Here is a 21,814-nt window from a genome sequence, read left to right on the forward strand (position 1 = left end):
CCGCCATAGAGTGATGGGCGTGTGCCGTGCAGACCATGGCACTGCCACGGTAATGTGACGTGCCCGTGGTACGTAATGAACGTTTGGCGAACCCCCTGGCCAAACGTTCGGGAGCACCAATGCGAAACATTATGGATGGTTCAGGATGGTGAGCAGCGTTGAAAAAAAAAACATAAGAACTTGGAAACGTTTGCTTTAGTGCTTAAGTTAATATATAAAGACACGCTTGATGTCGCTTTCTTTCTGTGTGCGAAACGTAAGCGAACAAAATCGTCGCTTAATCACCGAAAATCTCACATTTTTTCCGTAGCTCTCGGCTATTTAAGTGTTAAAGTATTTTCTGTAGCTTTGTATGTATTGCTAATAGCACACATTCTAGCTCCAAATTCTTCAAAATTTCCTACTTTTCCACAATTTTTCCTTAGCTATGTGTTCTTTACAATGCTAAGCTAAATCGTTCAAAATTAACAAACTCCATAAACTCTATATTAATTTTCGTTTCATCACAGTTAGCAGCTCGTTCATAATTTATTATTTCCTTCTTCAGTAGCGGATCTAACAGTGAGCGAAGTAGGCGATCGCTTAGGGCCCCGGCAGCTTCTTGGTACAAGGGGTCTAGTAAAAAGGGCCCCGCGTTAGCAGTAGGAGCTTCGCAGTAAGGGCTTACTTGGATATGATATGGGCCCCAACATCATTACCGCCTAGGGTCTCCAAAGGTCTAGGGATCCGTGACTGTCCTTCTTAAGATTGCTAAGTCTCCACTAATCTACAATTTTCATAAGGTGGTTTAATATTTTCTTCTTTATTCTACTCAAGGCTGGTCAGGTCTAGAAACATCAAACATGGTCAGGTATAGAATCCCTTTCCAGAAAACTAAATGTTGGGCTGTATTACTCCATCCATGGTTGCATCTGATTTCCGACAGGCTCGACTCCATCTGATCCAGCCCGTGAGCTCCTTTTGCTTCTCTATGCCTTGTGCCGAACCGATCGCACAAGAACATCTGCTTTGATAGGTTCTTTGTCTTTACTTAACACAGCGAGAACAGGAGCACAGAATTCGTATACCTTATTGGTGACCTGGAAATGTCATCACGACGTGCACAACCCAAAGCAGACCTGAAAGAAGAGCCTTGGGACGACCTGTTAGGTCATGCCGACCATCGAATGGCTTACGAGGTTTGTCAATACCACTACAGCCAAATAATACCAAATAGCTCATGGAGACAGTTTTAAGCTGACTTGTTTCTAGCTAGTGCACAATTCATAAATTTTTGCGAATATCTACGTATTTCTAACTACTTACAATGTTGGTTTCCTAATCCTTTACATCGTTTTTTGAGGTGAAGAGGATCTTTTATTTATTCCTAATTAAAAATTGTCTCCTTTTACAAACTCTCAACTAATTTCCTATTTCACACAGTGTTCTGAGTTCTACAGCCTCTTTTCCCAGAATCTTTTCTTTATACTTTCTTTAGAAAGCCTCATTCATTTCTTCGTTGAAAGTTCTCAATATCCCTCTACTCTTTTAGGTATACAAAGTTTCCAATAAATGCCAACCCTCCACACTGTGTGTGACTAGATTCCTATTACATGCTTCAGAGTCCTTACTTTTACATATTCGCAACTAGTTTACAATTCAATAATTCATTCTGAAGACTACAACAATCTCCACTAATTTCCATCATTTCTTACATTGCCTGTTTGCACACTATTTCCAACGGACATTATTCAAATGACCTCAAATGCATGGCGCAGTACAACAATCAAACAATTTACGATATTCAATCAAACGGCATTATTACCAACATTCAAACGTATCGTGATTGAATCAATTTAATCAAACCTAAAATAAAATTACCATCCTGCAACAATGTAGAGTAATTTCATATTCATTTTTTGTTTGATTTTTGTAACTTTTTCTCCCTTTCTTAGCATCCGTAAGGGACACACCACAGCTTCATAATTAGGCGTATAGTTTTCCGTACTCTCTTCTGTTCTTGTCTGTAGTCTGTTTAACGTACGCGACGCTAATCAATTGCATGGCATAATTTATTGCCACAAAATATTGTTTTCCGGGACAACTGCTTGGCACGCAAGCGAGGACGCTCAAAAGGAACTGATCGACTACGTAATGTGATTTGATCTTTCGCTCTCTTGCACTCTGTTCGTGAAGACGTGGCCACAAGGCACTGTTTTCCTGGAGGTTCAGGTATGTATGATCATTTTCATGATTGAATTGGAAATATTGAACGGTACCATCAAAGCAGAGCAAAGGGAACGTTTTCATCTGTTTCGCAATGAGATTTTTTCGGCTTGATGAGACCGTACCTCGTCAGGTGGAATGATGATATATTCGAAACATCGCCAATAATTACTGGTTGCGTGATGGGGTTTGTGTGTGCGATGTGCCGTCGACGACATTTGCCTTTCGGACAAAGACCTTTCCATGCGAGTGGATGCCGATCGTTGGGGTTGGAAAAATTCTTGATGAAATACTTGTAAATAGAGAGCCCAAATTTTAAGCAGATGTTCCACAGAAAAGGAGCTTCAATTCGAACCGTTTGACACACTTATTTGCTGGTTTTAGTATTTTGCCACACTCTGACCGTTGGGAGTACCAAATTTGGAGTGAACGATTCATAACTGCCTAACTGCTCACTGCGGATGACCTTCACAGGCCCGTCGTCAGCGGTGCCTATGGGGTGTGTTTCCATTTTTGTACGTTGTCCTGTTGCAAAACTGCGCGCCATTCCACGACAAACGTCAGATGGGCTCCGACGACTGGTGCACAGAAGCTGCGAAAAGCGGTGCAAAATGTGTAGAGAAAACTTACCACCCCGAACCTGTTTCTTACTCATCTCCACACTTACTCAGTCAGCCATGTTTAGTCATGCTGATGACCATGATACCGATGGGATGTGATTGTATATTTGCGAACGAACGAACGAACCTGTTCGTGCTTGCTTCTGTTTGCTCACGGATACGATTTGTCAGGAAAGTACAGATCAGGAGAAAATGAAATCTGTCTACCCCTTTAATGCAGTTTGGTGCATATGCAAACTCACTACAGGGCGTTGCACGATAGGATGGTTAATGTCTACAAAGACATGAATTGTGAATCGACACCAAATAAATAAAAACGACCAGATCCTCAAGATTTATACCTCAAAACCATTGGAACATTTTGTCGACCCAATAAAATTGTTTAAAAAAACACAAATTTTTAAAATTCGAGCTATCTTTTGAGTTTGAAAATGACTTAACTGCTCGAAATGTACTGTGTCTGAGCTCAATAGAGCAGCCAATTTTTATATGCCTACGAAATAAATTTTTATAACAAGTCAAATGTTATTTATGACTAAATTCGATCTGTTGTAAGTGTGGCAGCTCTTTTATAGATATAGTTTAGTAAAACAATGATTAAAAATGGCTTCTCCTACACGTAGAGGACAGCCACTGTGCGATGTGCGTGTTCGTATTATTGCAGTTTTTTTTCACCGGGCTTTTGTTTACATCTTCAAATGTCAAAATGCATGTTTGGTGCACCACAACACAATCACAAAAGAAGATTTTTAATCCAATTTAATATAGAGCGGAACGAAATTGGGCCGAGATAGTGAGAAATATCAATGAAATGTGTAGCTCTCGGATAATACAATAACTTCTCAGCTTCACAAATTGAAAAACTTCAGTTGTAAAGTGCTGCAGCACCGACCGCCGTACGGTTCCAGCAGTCAGTGGTTTTTCTTTCGGACCGCCGTACGGTTCAGGAGGTCAGTGGTTCGGCAGTGAAAGTGTGCGATTTACGCCAGAACGACCATAGGACACGATGGCAACAAGCGCGCCCGTTCGTACAGCGGCCGAAATCGAACAGGACTACCAGGAATCGGATAAAACGCGCGCCTCCAATCCGGAAGATTTTCCAAACTTTCGTGACTTTCAAATCGTCAAGATGGTACAACACTTTCGTGTGGTAACGGATGGTTCGCAGGAGCAGTTGCGGCTCGGCTTCAAGTGCAAAACGTGCGGCGTCACGTTCAACAAAACGATGCAATTGCTCGGCCACATACGGCTACATTTCGAAGACGAGCATACGTGTCGGGATTGTGGGAAGTACTTCTTTGACCCGAGCAAGCTGCAGATACACATCAAGTAAGAGGGGTTTGAGTGGTGTTAGCTTGAAGGAATATTTATACTGGTAATTCCCTTTTTTCCAACAGGGCCAAACATACGATAAGCATGCTAAAGTGTCAGCTTGGCTGTCCCCGCTACTCAGCGCCCAGCTTCAAATGCCTTCAGCTACACTACGAACGGTTCCATTACGTTAAAATTCGTATGCGAGAGCTGCGCAAGATGGACGAAGCGATACGTAACGGCGGCACGGTCATGACGGAGATAGTGTCGAAAAAGCAGCGCCGCAAACAGCTGCACGCGTCCGATCTGTTACGATCGGCTTCGAGCGGTGAAGATTCACAAGGTGCCGAAGGGCCGTACGAGGAGGAAACGGAAGAGCAATCACCGCAGGAGCAACAACCGGAAGAGGAACTCCAACCGGTACAGCAAGCGCAACAGATACAGTTGCAGCAGATACAGATCCAACAGCCACAACTAATACAACATCAGCTGGCCGGGCAGCAGCAACAGCAGCCGCAACATCATCACCAGTACGTAATCCAAACGGTTGAATCGGTCGAAGATGAAGACGATGGGTTCGACGATGATGATGACGGTAGTGAAAAGATATTGCCCGAACAGCCGGAAGAAAATGCGCTCTACGACGATCAGATGCAGTGCTGTGTGTGTGGCGCAATATTCGAGGAAGAATCACAGCTAGAAATACATGAAAACTCACACACTGCACCGCTCGAATGTAGCTTCTGCGGTATGACCTTCCTGCAGCTGTCCGACGTACGACAACACTATCAGAGCAGACATCAGGCCGTCAGTCGACCTTCGTCGCAGTACGTAATATCTCATCCGAGCGGGACTCTGGTGCAGCAGCAGCAGCCGTCGCAGCAACCACAAGCTTTACATCAAATCATCCACAATCCGCACCAATTGCAGCAAGACCAGCAGCAACAACAGTCAGCTGTACCCCAACAATTACACCAAACGGCACAATTCATTCCGAGCGCATCGAACGGTGCAATGACCACAATGCTGGTAATGCAGAACGGAATGCTAATACCGGTACATGCAATCGATAGTGCACAGTTAACGGCTGTGAATCCGTACCAACATCAAACCGGTCCGATCGCACAAGCGCAGCAGATCGCTTGGCCAATAACAGCGACACCGATAGCGGCCACTCATCAGCACCAGCCGCAACACCAACAGCAACAGCAGATCCTTCCACCGGTGCACAATCAGATCGAAATTATTCCGCTGCATACGAACCACACGGTCGGAGGATCGGTGGCACCACATCACAACATCATCACGTCCATTGCACCGCAACAACTACAACAGCAAGCCCAAACGGCACCACAAACACTTACCCCGATACAGCTCAGCATTAAGGATGCGAGCGGTAATGTGGCTGGAACGGGTGCAAACGGAACCGGTGGTTTCGTTATCAATCAGATTGCTTCGATTGATCCGAGCTATTTGAAGCAAATTGATCCAGTTTTACACCAACAGCAGCAGCAGCAGCATCAACAGTCGTCTCCGCAGCAACAGCAATCACAGTCCCAGCAAATACATCACCAGTGGCATCAGCAGCAGCAACAACCACAGCAGTTTAACAACTCGTAGTAAAGTAAGACATGGTAATTATCTTGTTGCTAAGGTTTTGTTTTCGTACTCCCCGAACGCAAATCCCCAGGCAGATCTGAAGGCAGCGCCTATTTGGACTAAATTTCAGGATTGAAAATTTCAATTTGTGTTTGGGGAACTTTGTATATGGTGAGACACTAATTTTCCCTTCTTTATTTCCAACAGGAACGTGTTTCAGTGGATTACCGTTCGTCGTGTGGTTTTCGAATAGGCTAGGAAAAAACCGCTTTTGTTTTGGACCCTTTTTACACAACGGAACGCAACGGAACGATTTGGCAAGCAATGCAAGACAGCTTTTTTCATCTATTATGGGACAACTGAAAATTATGCTGATTATTTTTTTAGATTATGTAAATTAACACCCATTCGCCACTCAGGATCTGTTCTGTATTCTACAGACCAAATGTTGCAGCAGAATCGGTTCATTTGAATTCATGAGAAATCATGTTGGAAAAAAGTGAGGCCTTTACAGGCAGCCCTCTGTGACAATCACTCAGAATGATTGGCTGAAGAAGCTTCCAACTGACCTTAGCACTGGTTTGGTAAAAGTTTTTGGAGCAAACTTCCATCAGAGGGGGACCTCTAATTGCCGTAAAGCTGCTTAGAGCCGGATTGCTATATTTTGCAAGCTAACATTAATACATTCATTATATTTTTTCATTGCTAACATTAATCAAAAATGGAGTAGTTCTTCGATGGAATAAACCCAAATCGCCTAAATATCAAGATGTTCCCTTTTACATAAAATCAACTGGACCATGAATTAGCCGCGTAAAAATCTGTTTTTCCCTATTGACAAAATCGATATAAATCAGCCAACTAAGACCCTTAGTAGTTTTTGAAAAGACCCTTAGTAGTGGTTATTGAGGCAATTTTGTCAATAGGTTTGCGAACCGTTTAACAATCTTGGTGTGTGTTTGCGTACAGTATAATCGGAACCCTTGCGCATTCCTGCAAATAGCAGATATGTTTTTTTTTTAAGAATGGATCGGGTATTTATCGTATAAGTTTTTCGCTTCACATCCTACCACCACGCCCTATCGTGTATTTTGGTAAAATGTTAGAATTTTATGTTAAAAATGAATTAAATAAAACAATAGGTAAACCGTTTCTCTTAAAATTCAGTTTCGTAACAGATTCGTTATGGGGAAAAAAAAATTTTCGACATTTATTTAAAAAAACGGTGTGAGCGGCTTCAAATTATGCAAACCAAACGAATGGTTGATGTTGGTAAGATTTTAGTCAAAGAGATATCGCTCTTGCTCTCCTGTATCGGAACCTTAGTGAATGGCCAGGGAGTAAAGGAGGCTTATAAATGGATTCCATCGGATTTCGCTGCTTTAAATACTATCCCAAGAGACGATTGTGCCTAACTAGCAGAACCTTCAAATCTTCGTCTTCGATTGACACTCTATTTTCAAGTCTGGCTCTATCACGGCCAGAGCTTACGATCGTGTGCTAATCGTCGTAAAGATTCTTATAATTCAAATCTAAGGGCCACAAAATCTATAATTTCAAAAGTATTTACTAGGATGACGGACTCGTGTTTCAATTGTCCCAGTCTGCTTTTTATACAATGCTTTCCACGATTTTGTTAATTTTGACGAGTAACAGCAAGTAACGGCTTGTGGCGTGAAATCGTCCAGTTAGCTTAAAGGAAACAAGAATTACTTCACAAGATTCCCCTTTCCCCAAGAAGTAAACCAAACCTCTGACGCTCGCTTGTGAAATCAATTTTATTTTTATATATTATTTAATTTAATTCGCCAAATTCTGCTCCACAGTTCCCGATTAATCTTCATCCGTCGCAGGAGACGGCCGATGTTGCAGCAACAAACGCCGCAACAGTTTGGTACGCTCGTGTTCCGGCTTTTCCGCCCGTATGCGATACAAAATCTCCGGAAACTGGGGATGGTTGACCTCGATGTGCTGCGCATACTTCTGCACGCTTGGCAGGGTCGCTTCGCACGTGAAACATTTCAGTGCCACATGCGAATGGGACGACAAATGGCCATTCAGTGCAGTCGCCCGCGTAAACGTTTTGTAGCAAATAATACACATAAACGGCCGATTACTTACATGCACACGCAGATGAATGAGTAGAGCATTTTCTTTTGTGAACCGTTTTCGACATTCAGGACATTTGAACGGTTTTGTATCGTAATGCATAATGCGCATATGCTGCCGAAGGCCAAACTTTTCATTGAAAGTTTTACCACACAGCCCGCAGGTGGTTGTGTTGACTAACTTATAGCTGGGAAGTGTACTGCTGGTGGCAGCGTTGGTGGCAGCTAGCGATTCTGTATCGTTCTCTTCGGTCATCTCTTCCAATTCTGGTGAGCGTGACTGTAGCTCCATTTGTGCGAGATTTTCGAGAAATTGTTGATCTACGGTAGCTACCGAACTGATCACGAAACCGACTCCGGAAGATGTATTTTGTATTACGCTAACACCATCGTTGGGTGACTGTTCGCTCTCCGGGATTCCTTCCATCGGCTCTTGGAGTTCCTCTTGCAGACAGTTCGGTTCATCTTTCCCTTGTGCATCACCATCAGCGAGAGATTCTTCTTGATGATCGACAGCTATGGTAGTAACAGAAATGGGAGGTTCTTGTGGTTCCTTCATCAACAATCCCGACAGGATAGGATTCGAAGCAATCTGTTTCTTAAAGCTATCGTTCCCATCCTGCTTGCCTATCGGCACCAAATCCACCTCCGCCGATACCTTTATCGAGGACGCTTGACAAGTTTCCTGGTGCAGCTGCAGGGTGGAGCTTTTAGCAAACGCCTCCCCACAATGTCCACATTGGTGAGGTTTTTGGGCGAAAATATTCTTCTCCTGCAGATGTTGCTTCATGTGCTTATACAGTACGTCCTTCGGGAGTGTCTGATCACACTCGATACATCGGAATGTGGCCGTTTTTACGGTGGGCGAACTTTGATCCGGATTTTCCTCCATGCTCGTACTCGGAATGGTGCTTGCCGGTGGAGTACTCTTCGTGATCCTTGTTACCGTCAAACCAGGGTGGAGCTTTTTAATGCAGTGCGTTTTCAGATGCAGTTTGAGTCGTGTTGAGTTGGCAAAGGATCGCTGGCAAAGACTGCACAGGTAAGGATTTTCACCCGTGTGCACTACAATGTGTGCTATTAGGTGGCCAGTGTTGGGAAGAATTTTCTCGCACTCGTTACACCTGTACTGCGGGGCGTCGGTGGTGTCCTGTACGACCGTGTACTTGTCGGACATAGATTCGGCAACAACATCGTTAAGGTAGTCGGATGTAATGTGCGTACCGTTCGAGTCGTACAGCTCCTCTTCTGCTTCTTCATCACCATTCTTGGAAGGTTGCAGATAGTAGTAGGCTGGGAGCTTCCTTTTCGTATCGTTCGAGTCCGTTTCCATTTGAGCACTTCTACGAAATAGCATGAAAATGGGTTCCAGAAAACTTATAAATCTCTAATGTGTTGATAATACCTTTGTAAAAATCCCGATAAAACGCTAAATTGGTGAATAATCGATTAAAAACTACGCTTATACTGAATACCGAATCCTTTTTGTGCGCTGGATCGCTTTTGTTTACATCTTCTTTTCTTCCACTTGACACTTCCCGTTTGACGTTTCGAAAGGACGCGCATATGTCGTTTGTGCTGTCAAAAGCGGTTTTCACAACGAACGCGCGTTTTAGCAAATAATTATTGCTGATTGTAAACAAATGGATTAGCGGACAACTTGCCTAAAATTGTTATTTTCTTACTGCAAACACACAGTAAGACTGCTTACTACTTTACTACGAGTGGGTGCTTAATGTAAACCATAACGCGTGCCTTTTGTTCCAGGCCAGGATGTCGGTCGTCATCGAAACTACGATAGGTGACATCACGGTGGACCTGTTCCTGAAGGAACGGCCCCGTGCCGCACTAAACTTTCTGAAGCTATGCAAGCTAAAGTACTACAACTACAACCTGTTCCACACGATCCAGTCGGAGTTTATCGCACAAACCGGCGATCCGACCGGTGCTGGCGATGGTGGCATGTCGATCTGGGGTATCCTCGAGGGCGACCGGAAGCGTTACTTCGAGGGTGAAAGTGTGCCAAAGATTAAACATTCCGAGCCGGGACTGCTGTCGATGGTGAACGCCGGGGAACATTTGATTGGATCGCAATTTTTTTTCACCCTCGGAGCGGATCTTACCTCGCTCGATGGCCAGCATACCGTGATCGGGGAAGTAACCGAGGGGCACGAGGTGTTGCGCAAGCTGAACGAAGTGATTTGCGATGAGCGTCACCGGCCATACAAGGATGTGCGTATCACGCACACCGTTGTGCTCGATGATCCGTTTGAAGATCCACGAGGATTTCGAGAGCCGAGTCGTTCGCCTTCTCCATCGGCGGAACGCTTGCAGGGTGGTCGTATTGCGGCGGATGAAGAGATCGATGATTTGGGTGGAAAAACGGAAAAGGAGATAGCGGAATTGATTGCCGAGCGGGAGGCGAAAGCACGAGCCACGATACTGGAAATTGTTGGTGACATCCCGGATGCGAACATTGCTCCACCGGAGAATGTGCTGTTCGTGTGCAAGCTTAATCCGGTCACGACGGACGATGATTTGCAGATAATTTTTAGCCGGTTCGGAAAGATTAAGGGATGCGAGGTGATTCGGGACAAGGTGACGGGCGATTCGCTGCAGTACGCGTTCATCGAGTTCGAGAACCAAAAGTCGTGTGAGGATGCGTACTTTAAGATGGACAATGTGCTGATCGACGATCGGCGCATTCATGTGGATTTCTCGCAATCCGTTTCGAAGGTAAAGTGGCGCGGAAAGGGACGCGGGATAGAGTTCCAGGATGGGGCGGATAAACGATCGTTTAAGGATTTTGATCGGAAGCAGCAGAATCGTAACGGCGGATCCAATAAGCGTCCGAATGCTTCACCGAAAAGGGACCGTGTACAGGAGAAGCAATATAATCGATCGGAATCGAGATCACGCTCAAGATCCGCTTCTCGTTCGCGGCCGGCCAAAGATGATCGTAGACAGCGCAGTCGTTCTCGTGAACGAATGCAGCACCGAGAACGAGATAGAAATCTTCCTCAAGGTCGTCGTGACGGACAGGAAGGTGGTCGTGGACGCAAACCCCTACTAACCGAGCGCAACTCATCCTATCTAGAGCAACGCAACGGACGAGACATTCGGATCAATCAGGGCAAAGTGGATTACAAAAATCGTCCTTACCCAAACAGCTTCGTTCAACGGAAAGGTCCACGGGAGAAGAACTCAAAACGGGGTGGCCCTATGGGAGGTGGACGATCCGGAAGTGGAATACGCCATGAACCACCACCCAGACGTTGGTCCCGTTCTCGTTCAAGGGAGCGTCGCATGAGACGGTCCCGTAGTCGTTCGCGCGATCGGCGCCATAGTCCGGAACGTTACCGCAGTCAGCGATCGGACTCGCGAGAAGCAAGAGGACGGCGACAAACCGAACCCGAACGTGTGGGAAGCCGCTCATCACCTAGCCAACAGCGGTCGGAAGTTGATTATCGCCGCAGTGGTGGTGGTGCTGGTGCTGCTGCTCCAAAACCTGTCCTGTCTGGATCGCGTGACCCTGATCAACGCCGGGAATCCAACCCACCGAAACGGCGATCTTCAAGTTCGGTTTCACGCTCAAGCCCACCGCCGAAGGAGAAAAGGAAGCGAAAAAACTCATCGTCCCGTTCGTCCTCGTCGGACAGTTCTCCGCCGTCCAGCACGAGTGAATCGGACGAACGGACCAAAAAGCGGAAGAAAAAATCGTCGAAAAAGAAATCGAAAAGTAGCCGCAAGCGAAAGGGTTCCGATTCGTCGGACGGTGAAAAAACTAGGAAGAAGTCGAAGAGTAAGAAGAAAAAGCGAAAGCATTAGAAGAAGCGTGAATAAGGGGATGCAAATTAAGATGCATTTTAATGAACATTGTAAGAAAGAGGGTGAGAGAAAGCCAGGAAAGGAGGGTACCAAGGAACGCTAACTACTAGGGAAGCTCGAGCATTGCGATTGCGTTCGTTTTTATATCAATAGATTTTTTCACTCTTCGACTCCCGTGTGTCCCAGCAGATAACAATTTATTATGCTTTAAGTTGATTTAGGACAGCTATGGGTCACACACGATTTTGTGACCTGAATACACCAGACGCTGAAGATCCTTTTACATTTGGAGGAAGAACTTGGACAAGTTTCAGCAGTAATTTAGAGTAAATCACCTTTAGCAGCTATTGATAGAATTAATTTTAGGCAAACCGCAACCAGAAGAGCCACCGTTCACTATCAGTGAAACCACCTTTCACCATCGATCAGAGGGGGTCCCAGAAGAAATTTTTTGCATATGCATTTGCCGTAAATTCAAATAATCCAAGCTAGTGGAAATACAAAAAAAATACTAAAAAATAGTTGATATCTCTTTTCAAAAACAATTTCGAACATTTGTTCCGTTTTTTCGAACTTCTCGTTTCCATTTTGCTTCCTTTTTCGATGGCCAATGGGCGAAAATCACAAAACCAACCATCAACATTTGAAACAAAACCGCACAGTGGGAGGAAAATCAAATTAAACCGGACAAATTGCACAGCGGGGCGTCATAATGGTCAAAACAAAATCAAGCCTGTCAAACACGAAGCGAACAAACACAGAAAAAAAGTTGTGCTCGTACGAGGTGGGTGCGTGTGCGCGTACATCGTTCACGTCCGCAGGGGGTTTTTCTTGCAAAACAATTTAGCACCTTTTAGCAGTAGAACATACTTGTAACCACTGCCATAGTTTCCCCCAATCACGTATTAGGCACGCCGGAAGTCTGTCGTAACCGGACAACCCCGGGAGAAGCGTAAGGTGGCATATAATCATTTCCCCAAAGGTGTGGCGTAGTGATCAGTTTTCTGCTTCGGTTTCTCCTGCAAATGGCGGAGCAGCATCGGTAACGACCTGCTGTTGTGCCTTTGTGTGTGAAAGCGGGTGAAGAAAAGTCTAATCGCAAAGTGTTGGTGGTTGTTGCGCTGGAAAGGCGTAGGGAAAATGGTCTTTCTTTAGAGAAGGGAAAATCAATCGAAAAGAATCGTTTCTGGTGCTGCCGACTGGAACGGTCGCGCGCGCCTATCTTGCTCGATATCGATTGAGAAATCAATGTCGCTATATCTGTCGTGTATGGTCACGGTAGGGCAAAGGAAAAAAAACGCGAAGATAAGTGCAACGGAAGATAAAAAAGCAAACCTCTCCCGGGGGTCGTTATCGAAAACGTGGAAAGCGCATCGTACCATAGTTTCGGTTGGAAAGATTTCCAAAAAAGTGATTGTGATTGCTTGTGTCCTTTCCTGATCTTACCCATTATATCCCATTTGTTTTACAGCTGTTTCTCTCACACGCGCTCGTCCGAGTGTAGTTTTATAGTTTTTGTGTAAAGTGTTAAAATAAGCAATCAAAAGTTCACTAAAAAGAGCAATCTGGGTATAATAGAGCAAGCGAAAAGGGCACCCCGTGTTCGGTTCGACTGTTCCGAGAGGCTCACCTCAGAGACCTCAGAGACCCGGTCGACGCTGGTGTGAGCAACCGGATAGAAAGTGGCAATAGATGCAATCGTGCGGAAAGAAATGAAAATGTTTAGCGACAGCAGTACACGGGCGGCAACAGCCGCCAGTACGGCGTTCTCCTGCCGAAGGCGATCCGTCGCACTTTGGTTCTTTGTTCCACTGTTTGTCCTTGGCAGCTTGCTGGTTGATCAGGTGAGTTGACATACAACGTCACTAGAACGATTTTTCCTATCATAATTTACTTGCATTTTTTATATTTTAAGCAAAACTCTCTTGGCTGTTGTTTTCTCGACAGCTAACAATTTTGAATCTGGTGGTATCGAATGCGAATTTTATTGATTTTATTGTCTGCAAGGTTGAAGCAAGCCTTGGAAAAATTGCATTGGCTACGATGGTAAAAGGAAGGGGCGATAGCGGATAGCTGTCAAATCCTATTCGGACTTTGTTCCGTAGTCTGGACTGTTTCGTTCAATTACGCCGGATCAATAAGTCTCGTAAGTCATTAGAAGAACTAGATGACCCAGTAGGTCGTTCCAACCAAAAATTCAAGGCGATGGCGAGTTACAGCAATTTGTGAGGTTATGAGCAAGTAGTTGATCCGTATGATTGGATTTCATTTTAAAATAATCTATTTTAATCTAATTCGTATGAGTCAGTGACTGGTGGCCTAGTGACAGCGTCGTCGGGTGTCAGGAAAGAAGTTTAAATCCCAGTAGATTCTTAACTTCAGAGAACACTTTATGGTCCGAGCACAGCCCACTTTGAGAAAGCTCCGACTCTGTGGGTATGGACGGATCCCTTCAAGAGCTCGGGACTCACGCATCTACTTAATTTGCTTATACTATCAAGCCCCCCTTTGCACGAACTAAAAGTTAACGCCGGCCATCGATTGGCTTACTATAGACTTGCTATAGACTATAAATTTTCCACGGCAGAACCGCAGTCCAATTCTCATACGGACAGTTTCCCCGTAGTGAGGACTTCCTATCCAACTACGTAGTATCAGCTCTAGCACACCTTTAGATGGCTGACAAGTCGTACCGGGTTCATCCAAGTAACCATGTTGAAAATCCGGCGGATTATACAAAGTAGCCTTCATAGTGGCTTCATAGTCTAGATGCCGAAGCTTTAGAGATATAAATAGAACATCATCAAATCATCATGTCACTACCAAATCCTGAGGACTGACTATTCAATTGATTGATTGATTCATAAAAGGTCTCGAAAACCATTATAAAGACCGTACAACTTAGCAAATAGAAGAGATTGATCGGAGAAGCGGTTCCCGAAAAGATCTTTTTCCAATAAAACCAAAGATTTCTAACTCTCAGTTAACCTCTTACTCACTCCTTTTACTTTGAGACAGAAGTTACTGACACTGCACAAAATGCATCCCCTTTCTGGTGCAGTTCAATTGTTTGTAAACACCACTATTCCACCCACTGTGCGGGGCCTGGTCAGTGGGTTTGTTTCATGCTCTTATGTTGCGGCTATGTGTCTCTTTAAAAAAAAAATGGATGATGCTACAGCGTGTGGTAGTATTGGTAGTACTATACACCTGCCATGAGAGAGAGAGTGTGTGCCTCACCACTACCAACCTCACAGGCAGGTCTGTCTCATCTGTTTGACGTCACGATTTAATGGCGCTTGTGCGGATTCAACATACTTTTTTTTGTATTTAGTGGTGCAATTTCCTTCTTTTATTTCACGCCAAATAGAATTGGCTGTAGCAGATGGAAGAGGAGATGTGTGAGGATGTGGTGATGCCCGTTTTGTGCAGCACACTAATTGGATTCCCCGCTCCGTTGTCTTTCGGCGTTTTCGAGAGGTGCAGACCAAAGCACGGCTGGTTGCTTACGACGGTTCCTAGAGCTCTGCTCAAGATGACTGTTTGCAGTTGGTTGGTAGTAGTGTGATGCGTACAGACACAAACCTACAAACAATTTGAACTACAAAAAATGTTGGTGGCATAGAGCACGCCGAGCGGCAGTAGGTTGGTTGGAATGCCAGCTGGGAAATCGTGTGTTGAGAAGTGGTTGGCCTCCGGGCGGCTGAAAACAAAACACACTTGAGGCTTGGCTTCACCATCTAGCCCTTCTAGCGTTACAGCTACAGTTGGTAGTCGAAGATGAAATGTATTTCTTGAGAAAGTCTTTTAAATCGTCTAAATTGTTAGTCTCATTCGGTTGAGCTATTCATCTGTTAACGGGTAGGAGACTTGGTGGAATATTCTGGATTTTACCCGCTTAAAATGCTTAAAGCAAGAAAGAGATCTACCAATATTAGAGTCTTCATTTGGGATGACATGGATGAGAATATTCGAGGTGCAAATAGGTGATCAGAGGTTTCGTTTTTTTTTTGTGCAGTAGAAATCTGCTAAAATCCTTCATTCGATGCGATCAGACGCTCTAACTCTACACCCTTTTCACGATTCGTTGATTTTGAGGCGTGACAAGAAGAGGGGAAAAATTGTGATTTTCATCACCCGAGTGAAGGGGTTCGGTGTGCAATAATTGCTATTGCAAATATTATTTTTCATCCAATTCCGAATGGGAGATGTTGTTAATAAACCGTACCAAACGTACCATATATTGCTCGATCCGATTCGGGGGGCGTGTGGAAACGATAAACTTTTCGGCACACAAACCCGCAAGTACCAAAGCCGTCCAGAGTCCGAAGTTTAACGATTAAAATGATGCAAAAAACGCTTATATTGACTGTTGAAATGGATTTCTTTTTTATAAGTCGCGATTGGTGACATCATTGGCAGAATGGGGAGAATGAGTTTGATAAGAGCTCATCCGGATATCATTCCCACCAACAAGCAAAACAAAGGCACAATCACATTGAACGAGGTTCTTATTTTTCCGATTAACCTCTTTAACAGCTCCTTCCCCATAGCATTCGATGGTCATTTACAACAGTCATACGCGAAACATTGAATCACTGCACCAATTCTTGAGAATTTTAATCGACACAGCTTTGTTTCCTCTTCAAAAACTTCCCTTTTTGGGATATGATTCATTGCAGTAATCAATTCCTTCAGGTTTGTTTTTAGATCAGATTGCAGCTAGAGCCTAACGCGCAGGTGTTTTACACAAACCTCCTTATCACGCGTACACACACACACTCGATTGATTGGTAGGGTGGTTCATTATCATCCAAATTTCTTATCAATGTTTGCCCAAAGTAATGGAGGGTGCGATAGGCAGGAATCATTGATCATGAGCGGTGGATCAAGATATTGAAATTGAGGGATTTTCCAAGGACGTACGATGTTTGGTAGTTTTAGCGAATTTTAGTAGACAATTTGGTTAAAATGTATGTAAAAAGAAAGAAATTGTGTTCTCAAAATGGTATCCAATCCTGCAGAACTACTCCCCAAGACCTTGTCCCTTATTCAGGACAATTATTCTAAGCGAAGGTTGTTTACATCATCGTCCGGATCGGATGACCACCACTTATCCTCCGGGACCATCCAGAACGATGAAGGACATCCTGGTGTACTTCACACACTCACACCGGTAATGGATAACCACTTCAGCACCGCGGATGACATATTATCGGCTTCGGAATCAATGTGGGTCATGGGTGCGCGCTTACAAACGTCTGCCACCGAAGCCTCGAACACCTCTAACGCCCCGAGGGGAAAACTGTTCTTTGTGACTTGAGCGGTTTTCCACGGGACCATTAAGCAAAAATGCAGGAAGAATGTTTAATACCGGGATATACATTACACATGGATATCCGTTTTCCTTTAGCACACACGGTCAATTTCTTTCTGTCCCTGTTTGGTGCTTTGGTGTGTGAGAAAATTGATGTATTTTTGCAATCAGTTTAAGCGATTAGATGCGTCGAAGCTTACCTAATAAGCACAATATTCAATGGGTATGCCCCTTAACACATAGGTAAATAAACGATGTAAGAATTGGGCTCGCTAATTATAATGTGAAGTCCAGAATTAGCGATGGTTGTTGGCTGCAAAGAACTCCTTTTGAATACATTTTCTTAGAGCTCCAACATGTAGTTGGAGCTGTCTGGTAGAGTGAGATCACGTGATCGCACCCCAAAAGGTGCATACAATTAAAGTATGCACAAGAAAACCCATGTAGGACGAGCAGTGTTGTCCAGACGGATTCTGTTCTTGGATTGACGAGTGAAAAGTTAATTCGTTGGAGGGAAAAAAAAGTTTCCTTACCACGTCCGGAATGTTGTAAACCACCTCTAATTCAATTATTTCCAATTTTCTTCTTGTGGTTTGCAAATTAGGTTGTATCCTGAGTTACTGTTCCCTCTAGATTCTCTTCAAGCAAAATTTCATCAAATTTAATTTGCTAACAAAATGCAATCAAAAACGAAACTATGAAATGGATCACTGCTTGCGGTTCTCGATTACTGTTGGCGCCTCGAGTACGTCTCTATTTCCCCTTTTCTCGTGTCTCGTGAGAATTACAGGAAGTGAAATCGGTCGCGCATGGTACTTGTGGCAGGTTAACGTAGAATGACAGTCGTAACTGACGCAAGTAACGCTCGCGTACCACATGTGGCGTGGCGTTTTTCCGCATTTGGGTGCAATTGAAAAGGGTCAATTAGCACGGACATCGCCTGATGGTGTGTACCTTATCGTGATTTCACTAGTTCCTCGCACGCGCTGTCTAATAAGAAGGGCCGAACGCGACCATTTAATAACCGGTGGTGTTGTTTGTGATGTTACTTTAGTGTGAAATTGTTGGTGGAGTTGAGGAAAAATGAAGTAGTAAAATAGTTAAGTGATATTGAGTAGTCTGTATTTAGGAAAAATCAGAGCAAGTTAAGGCATTAATCGCAAATTGTTTATCCTTAAAACAATGTGCAATATAAACAAGATATTATCAGAGAGCTGCGATATCTAATCTGTCGTATGTTCCAACGACGGACGTATATGTTTTGATAGTTGTTTTTGAAATTTCTTGAAACCCCCACATAATAACTTCCGCGTTACGTTTCCTCGCATTCTTCAGCCTTCTACTACACATATGAATAAAGGCTTATCCAGTCAATTCTACACAAATTTGATACATGTTTGTCGGAACGATTCGCAGCAAGGAAGCTATCAACAACACTCGCAAGTGGTGTGATTCATTAGCTTGAGCTATATTGGGATGTTTGCTCAGGTGCAACCGTCGCCAAATGGCATGAGTTTGCGCTGCACTAGCTCTAGTTGGTTTTTTTTTTGTTCGACCGATAATCCAATTATCAAATAGTCGATAAGGTTATGGTATGATAGCATGACCACCAGTATTACATAATGTAGATAAAGAGAGAGAGAGAAAGAGAGGGAGAGGCTTGGTCAGTAGTTCGCCAAATAAGAATACCGTGGCAGCCAAGGACCCTTGGGAGTAAAAAGGCTTTGCAATTTAATTTGCTAAAAATTATATAATCTTATCCCGAATGTAGTTGAATCAACTCTCCAATTACGCAAATTTGGCAGTCCGAAGATTTTATACACAGAACCAGAAATAGGGACAGACACAGCGCGATAAAGTAATTTATTTGGCTCCAAAGTCTCTCCTCAGCTCAGTAGAGTCCCCAATGTCGGTTTAAGCCGATTTTGCAACACTAACTTACTAGAAACATTTGGCCTATGTTTGGTAGTCGTACCCTTACAGTTATGGGCTTCGGTCACATGTTGCATTTGTTCACGGCTGCACTGTCGTCGTCAGGGCCGTCAGTGATCAGTGTGTGCACGTGTTGACGTTGGTCGGTACCTGTTTGCCTTGTATCGGTGGGGAGAGTAGAAGAATGTTGCAACCCACGAACTCTTCAGACATAACAATTGGGAACATGGGTTGAATGGTCAGTCAGAAAGCCAAAAAAAAAAAACTGTTTCTATTGATCCATGCTCGAAGTTACGAGGTACTGCTTTGAAGAAGTCCTAAGGAATTGAGCCACTAGACTTGCAAGTTGTGTTACGTGTAAGATCTCCAGTATTGGTGTAATTGGATTTTTACTGGGTGTCATTCGAGACAAATGGTATGTTTTGTTGTGTGTCCAAGAAAGACGAGCCTCATATTTAATTACCGTAAAATGTGTCAATAAGTTGTGAGACTTATCTAGACTAATTTTGGACGCGGTTTTTAGTAAAGGGCAGGTCATCACGTGCAGGAAACCTAGAGAAATTTAGATATCACGTGAACACGAAATGAAAATGACATCCAGACAATCAATTACTTTAAGTCACACTTTCTAGACAGTTAATATTAAGCCTTTTAATGGTCGATACTTGACTCTCTCGCTTAACGTCCAACAGGCACGATTTATTATGCCAACCATGAAGCAGCGGATACCATACCGAGCGGTCCCAAGAGGGACATACCCTCTGACACGTTGATGGCCGACCGACGATGGATGATTTCAACATCGGATTTGCACGCCGCGACCACGTTTGCTGTTTGAAGACGTACATTCGATCATCCCTCGCTGGCCTCCATTGTCTGCGGGACGTGTTTGTCCTGCAACTAACGTCAATGTTGTCGTCAAATTATACTTTGGCTCTCAGCGCAGTTGTCCCCTAATACGTCCGCACGGTGGCCTCTTATTATTTGAAGGTTAGCTCCGGAATGGTACGCCGAGATGTGTTGAGTCACTTGAGCATGCAAAAGGAAGGAAGTAGGTCTCCGCCAACAAACAAACAATTGATCGATTTCTTCAGTCTAAGACGCAACTGAGCGTAGTGTTTGGTACCGTCACCCTAGGTCGATAGTAATCGTGAATTCATTATGTACGTGCGTTGTACCGGAGGTGCATAACCTTCGCCGGCAGAGGCAGCAAATTAGCTGTAGAAACCTCTGGAAAGACTTACACGAACGAAATACCACCGTGTATATGTGTGTGGTGCGTTTTGTACCAATTTCTTTCTTTCTTTCTCTCTGTGGGAGGCGAAATCGATCGCGAAAAAATAAGGTAAACTGCTGTAACATTCCGTGATGCTGCCGGCCGTCTGGCTAATGTTGCGTTTTCTTGCTTTTGGGCTGATTGTAGTTGCACTGCTTTTTGATGGTACAGTAAAACTGTTGAAAGAGAGCGTGTTGGAGGAGTAGGATGAGGAGTTTCGTTGTTTGGAAAGTGTTCGAACACTTTCGAACGGATCGGGCGATTTTCTTTAAACCGCATACTTTAAATCTCTTAGTGAGTACTACATACATTCAAGTGGATCCATTGAAGTGTGGAGTGACTTCACTACGCATGCAGATGTTTGTTTTAAGTGGAGATTTAGAGATCTTCTCTTAATGCAAATGTTTGTTGAATAAATGAGACGTTCTAGTTATCTCTTAAGACATAAGATATTTAAGCTTTAACTAGTAAAACTTTGAATGTTGAGGTTTTCCTCAAAATAATCCTCACAATTTCCTTTAATTTTTTTTCTCAAACAGTTGCTGAAATTACCCGAAAGAACGAAAATAACATCCGAATAACATTTCGTGCACAAAAAAATCGATTCCTTGCGAGCAGCTCGGCGAAGCATTACTAATTTCGCAAAACGCGACTGCAGCCAGACGGTTAATACTGTCCTTTACACATGGCATCCACTCACGTGGCGTGTCCTTATGGTCTTTATGCGTTAGATCGACATTTAATTGGTTCCAACCGTAAGCACAACCTAGCGACAAGCATCCGGAACACGTTGCCTGCCACATGACTGGTGAAAAAGCCTGAGGCGTTGAAAAACACATTTTCATCCTTACCGTCCTTACCAAGTGGTTCTTGTTCTACTGCTAGGACTCCACGTACCGTTTGTTTTGATGGTGTTGAAGCTGTGCAACTATCAGCTGTTTTATGGTAGTGTGTGTGTGATGTTTTCTCTTCACTCTCTTGCTGATAATGGAATGGTCTGCAAAGGAAAATCCCGACACCAGTTTTTCGACTTCCAATGGCGGCTGCGCAGTTGCTTGCCGAGCTAATGGAACTACGTTTCGGCTTGGCTCACTCATTCCTGGCACCGAATGTGCCCACTTCTTCCTGATGTTAAGGATATACCGAGACGGTATGTGTGAGGTTCGGCTGGTCCCTAGTGTTTTGTCCCTTTTCTTGCAACTGGTGGTGGTGACTGCAAACATAACGGTATCGATTTTACAAACCATTTCACTATGATCCTGGAGGAGTGGTATCAAGGTAGATACAGAAAAAAACATCAGCCCATCCCTGGAATGTCCTTCCGGAGGTCAATAGACACGGCTTTTTGTCGGTGACGTCATCGTTTCCAATGAAGTTTCTTCTCATGCTCTTCCGCTGTTTTGTGCTGTTCTCCGGTGACTCATCGAAGTCATACAAAAGAGTCTCGTAAGCAGTGTGTGGCAGTCATTGCTATTTTTTGTGGAAGAAAAGCATGACACCTGCCAATTCCGTTGGACACTGAGTCAGTCATCGTTGCTGAAGACAAGAGAAAATATGGCTGTTCTGAACGGAAATGAGTCCTCGGTCTCTGTTGTTCTACTTTTAGGGATTTTTGTTC

General features: G+C 44.0%; 4 protein-coding genes across 6 annotated transcripts in view; 3 read left to right on the forward strand and 1 right to left on the reverse strand.

Moving 5' to 3' along the window:
• The window catches only part of LOC126564508 (serine/threonine-protein kinase grp), a 191,235-nt gene that overhangs the window by 145,330 nt on the left and 24,091 nt on the right, over nt 1-21,814 (reverse strand). The gene's annotated exons all lie outside the window — the stretch shown is intronic.
• LOC126564888 (protein phosphatase 1B) overlaps nt 1-21,814 on the forward strand; it is a 205,229-nt gene that overhangs the window by 50,623 nt on the left and 132,792 nt on the right. The window lies entirely within an intron of this gene.
• On the forward strand, nt 9,617-11,671 carry LOC126564241 (peptidyl-prolyl cis-trans isomerase sig-7). Its single transcript, XM_050221230.1, has one exon. It carries the CDS (start codon nt 9,617-9,619, stop codon nt 11,669-11,671), a length of 2,055 nt encoding a protein of 684 aa, XP_050077187.1.
• LOC126563784 (NPC intracellular cholesterol transporter 1) overlaps nt 13,352-21,814 on the forward strand; it is a 32,764-nt gene continuing 24,301 nt past the window's right edge. For all 3 annotated transcript variants that reach the window (XM_050220517.1, XM_050220518.1, XM_050220519.1), the window contains exon 1: nt 13,352-13,515. In XM_050220517.1, coding sequence (XP_050076474.1) covers nt 13,384-13,515 — 132 coding nt within the window. In that variant the 5' untranslated portion in view covers nt 13,352-13,383. The remainder of the gene's footprint in view (nt 13,516-21,814) is intronic.

This window comes from Anopheles maculipalpis, chromosome 3RL (assembly GCF_943734695.1).
Source record: "Anopheles maculipalpis chromosome 3RL, idAnoMacuDA_375_x, whole genome shotgun sequence".
In the NCBI taxonomy this organism is placed as follows: domain Eukaryota; kingdom Metazoa; phylum Arthropoda; class Insecta; order Diptera; family Culicidae; genus Anopheles; species Anopheles maculipalpis.

Coding starts and splice junctions, on each gene's coding strand:
- LOC126564241 (XM_050221230.1), top strand. CDS start 9,617: ATGTCGGTCGTCATCGAAACTACGATAGGTGACATCACGGTGGACCTG.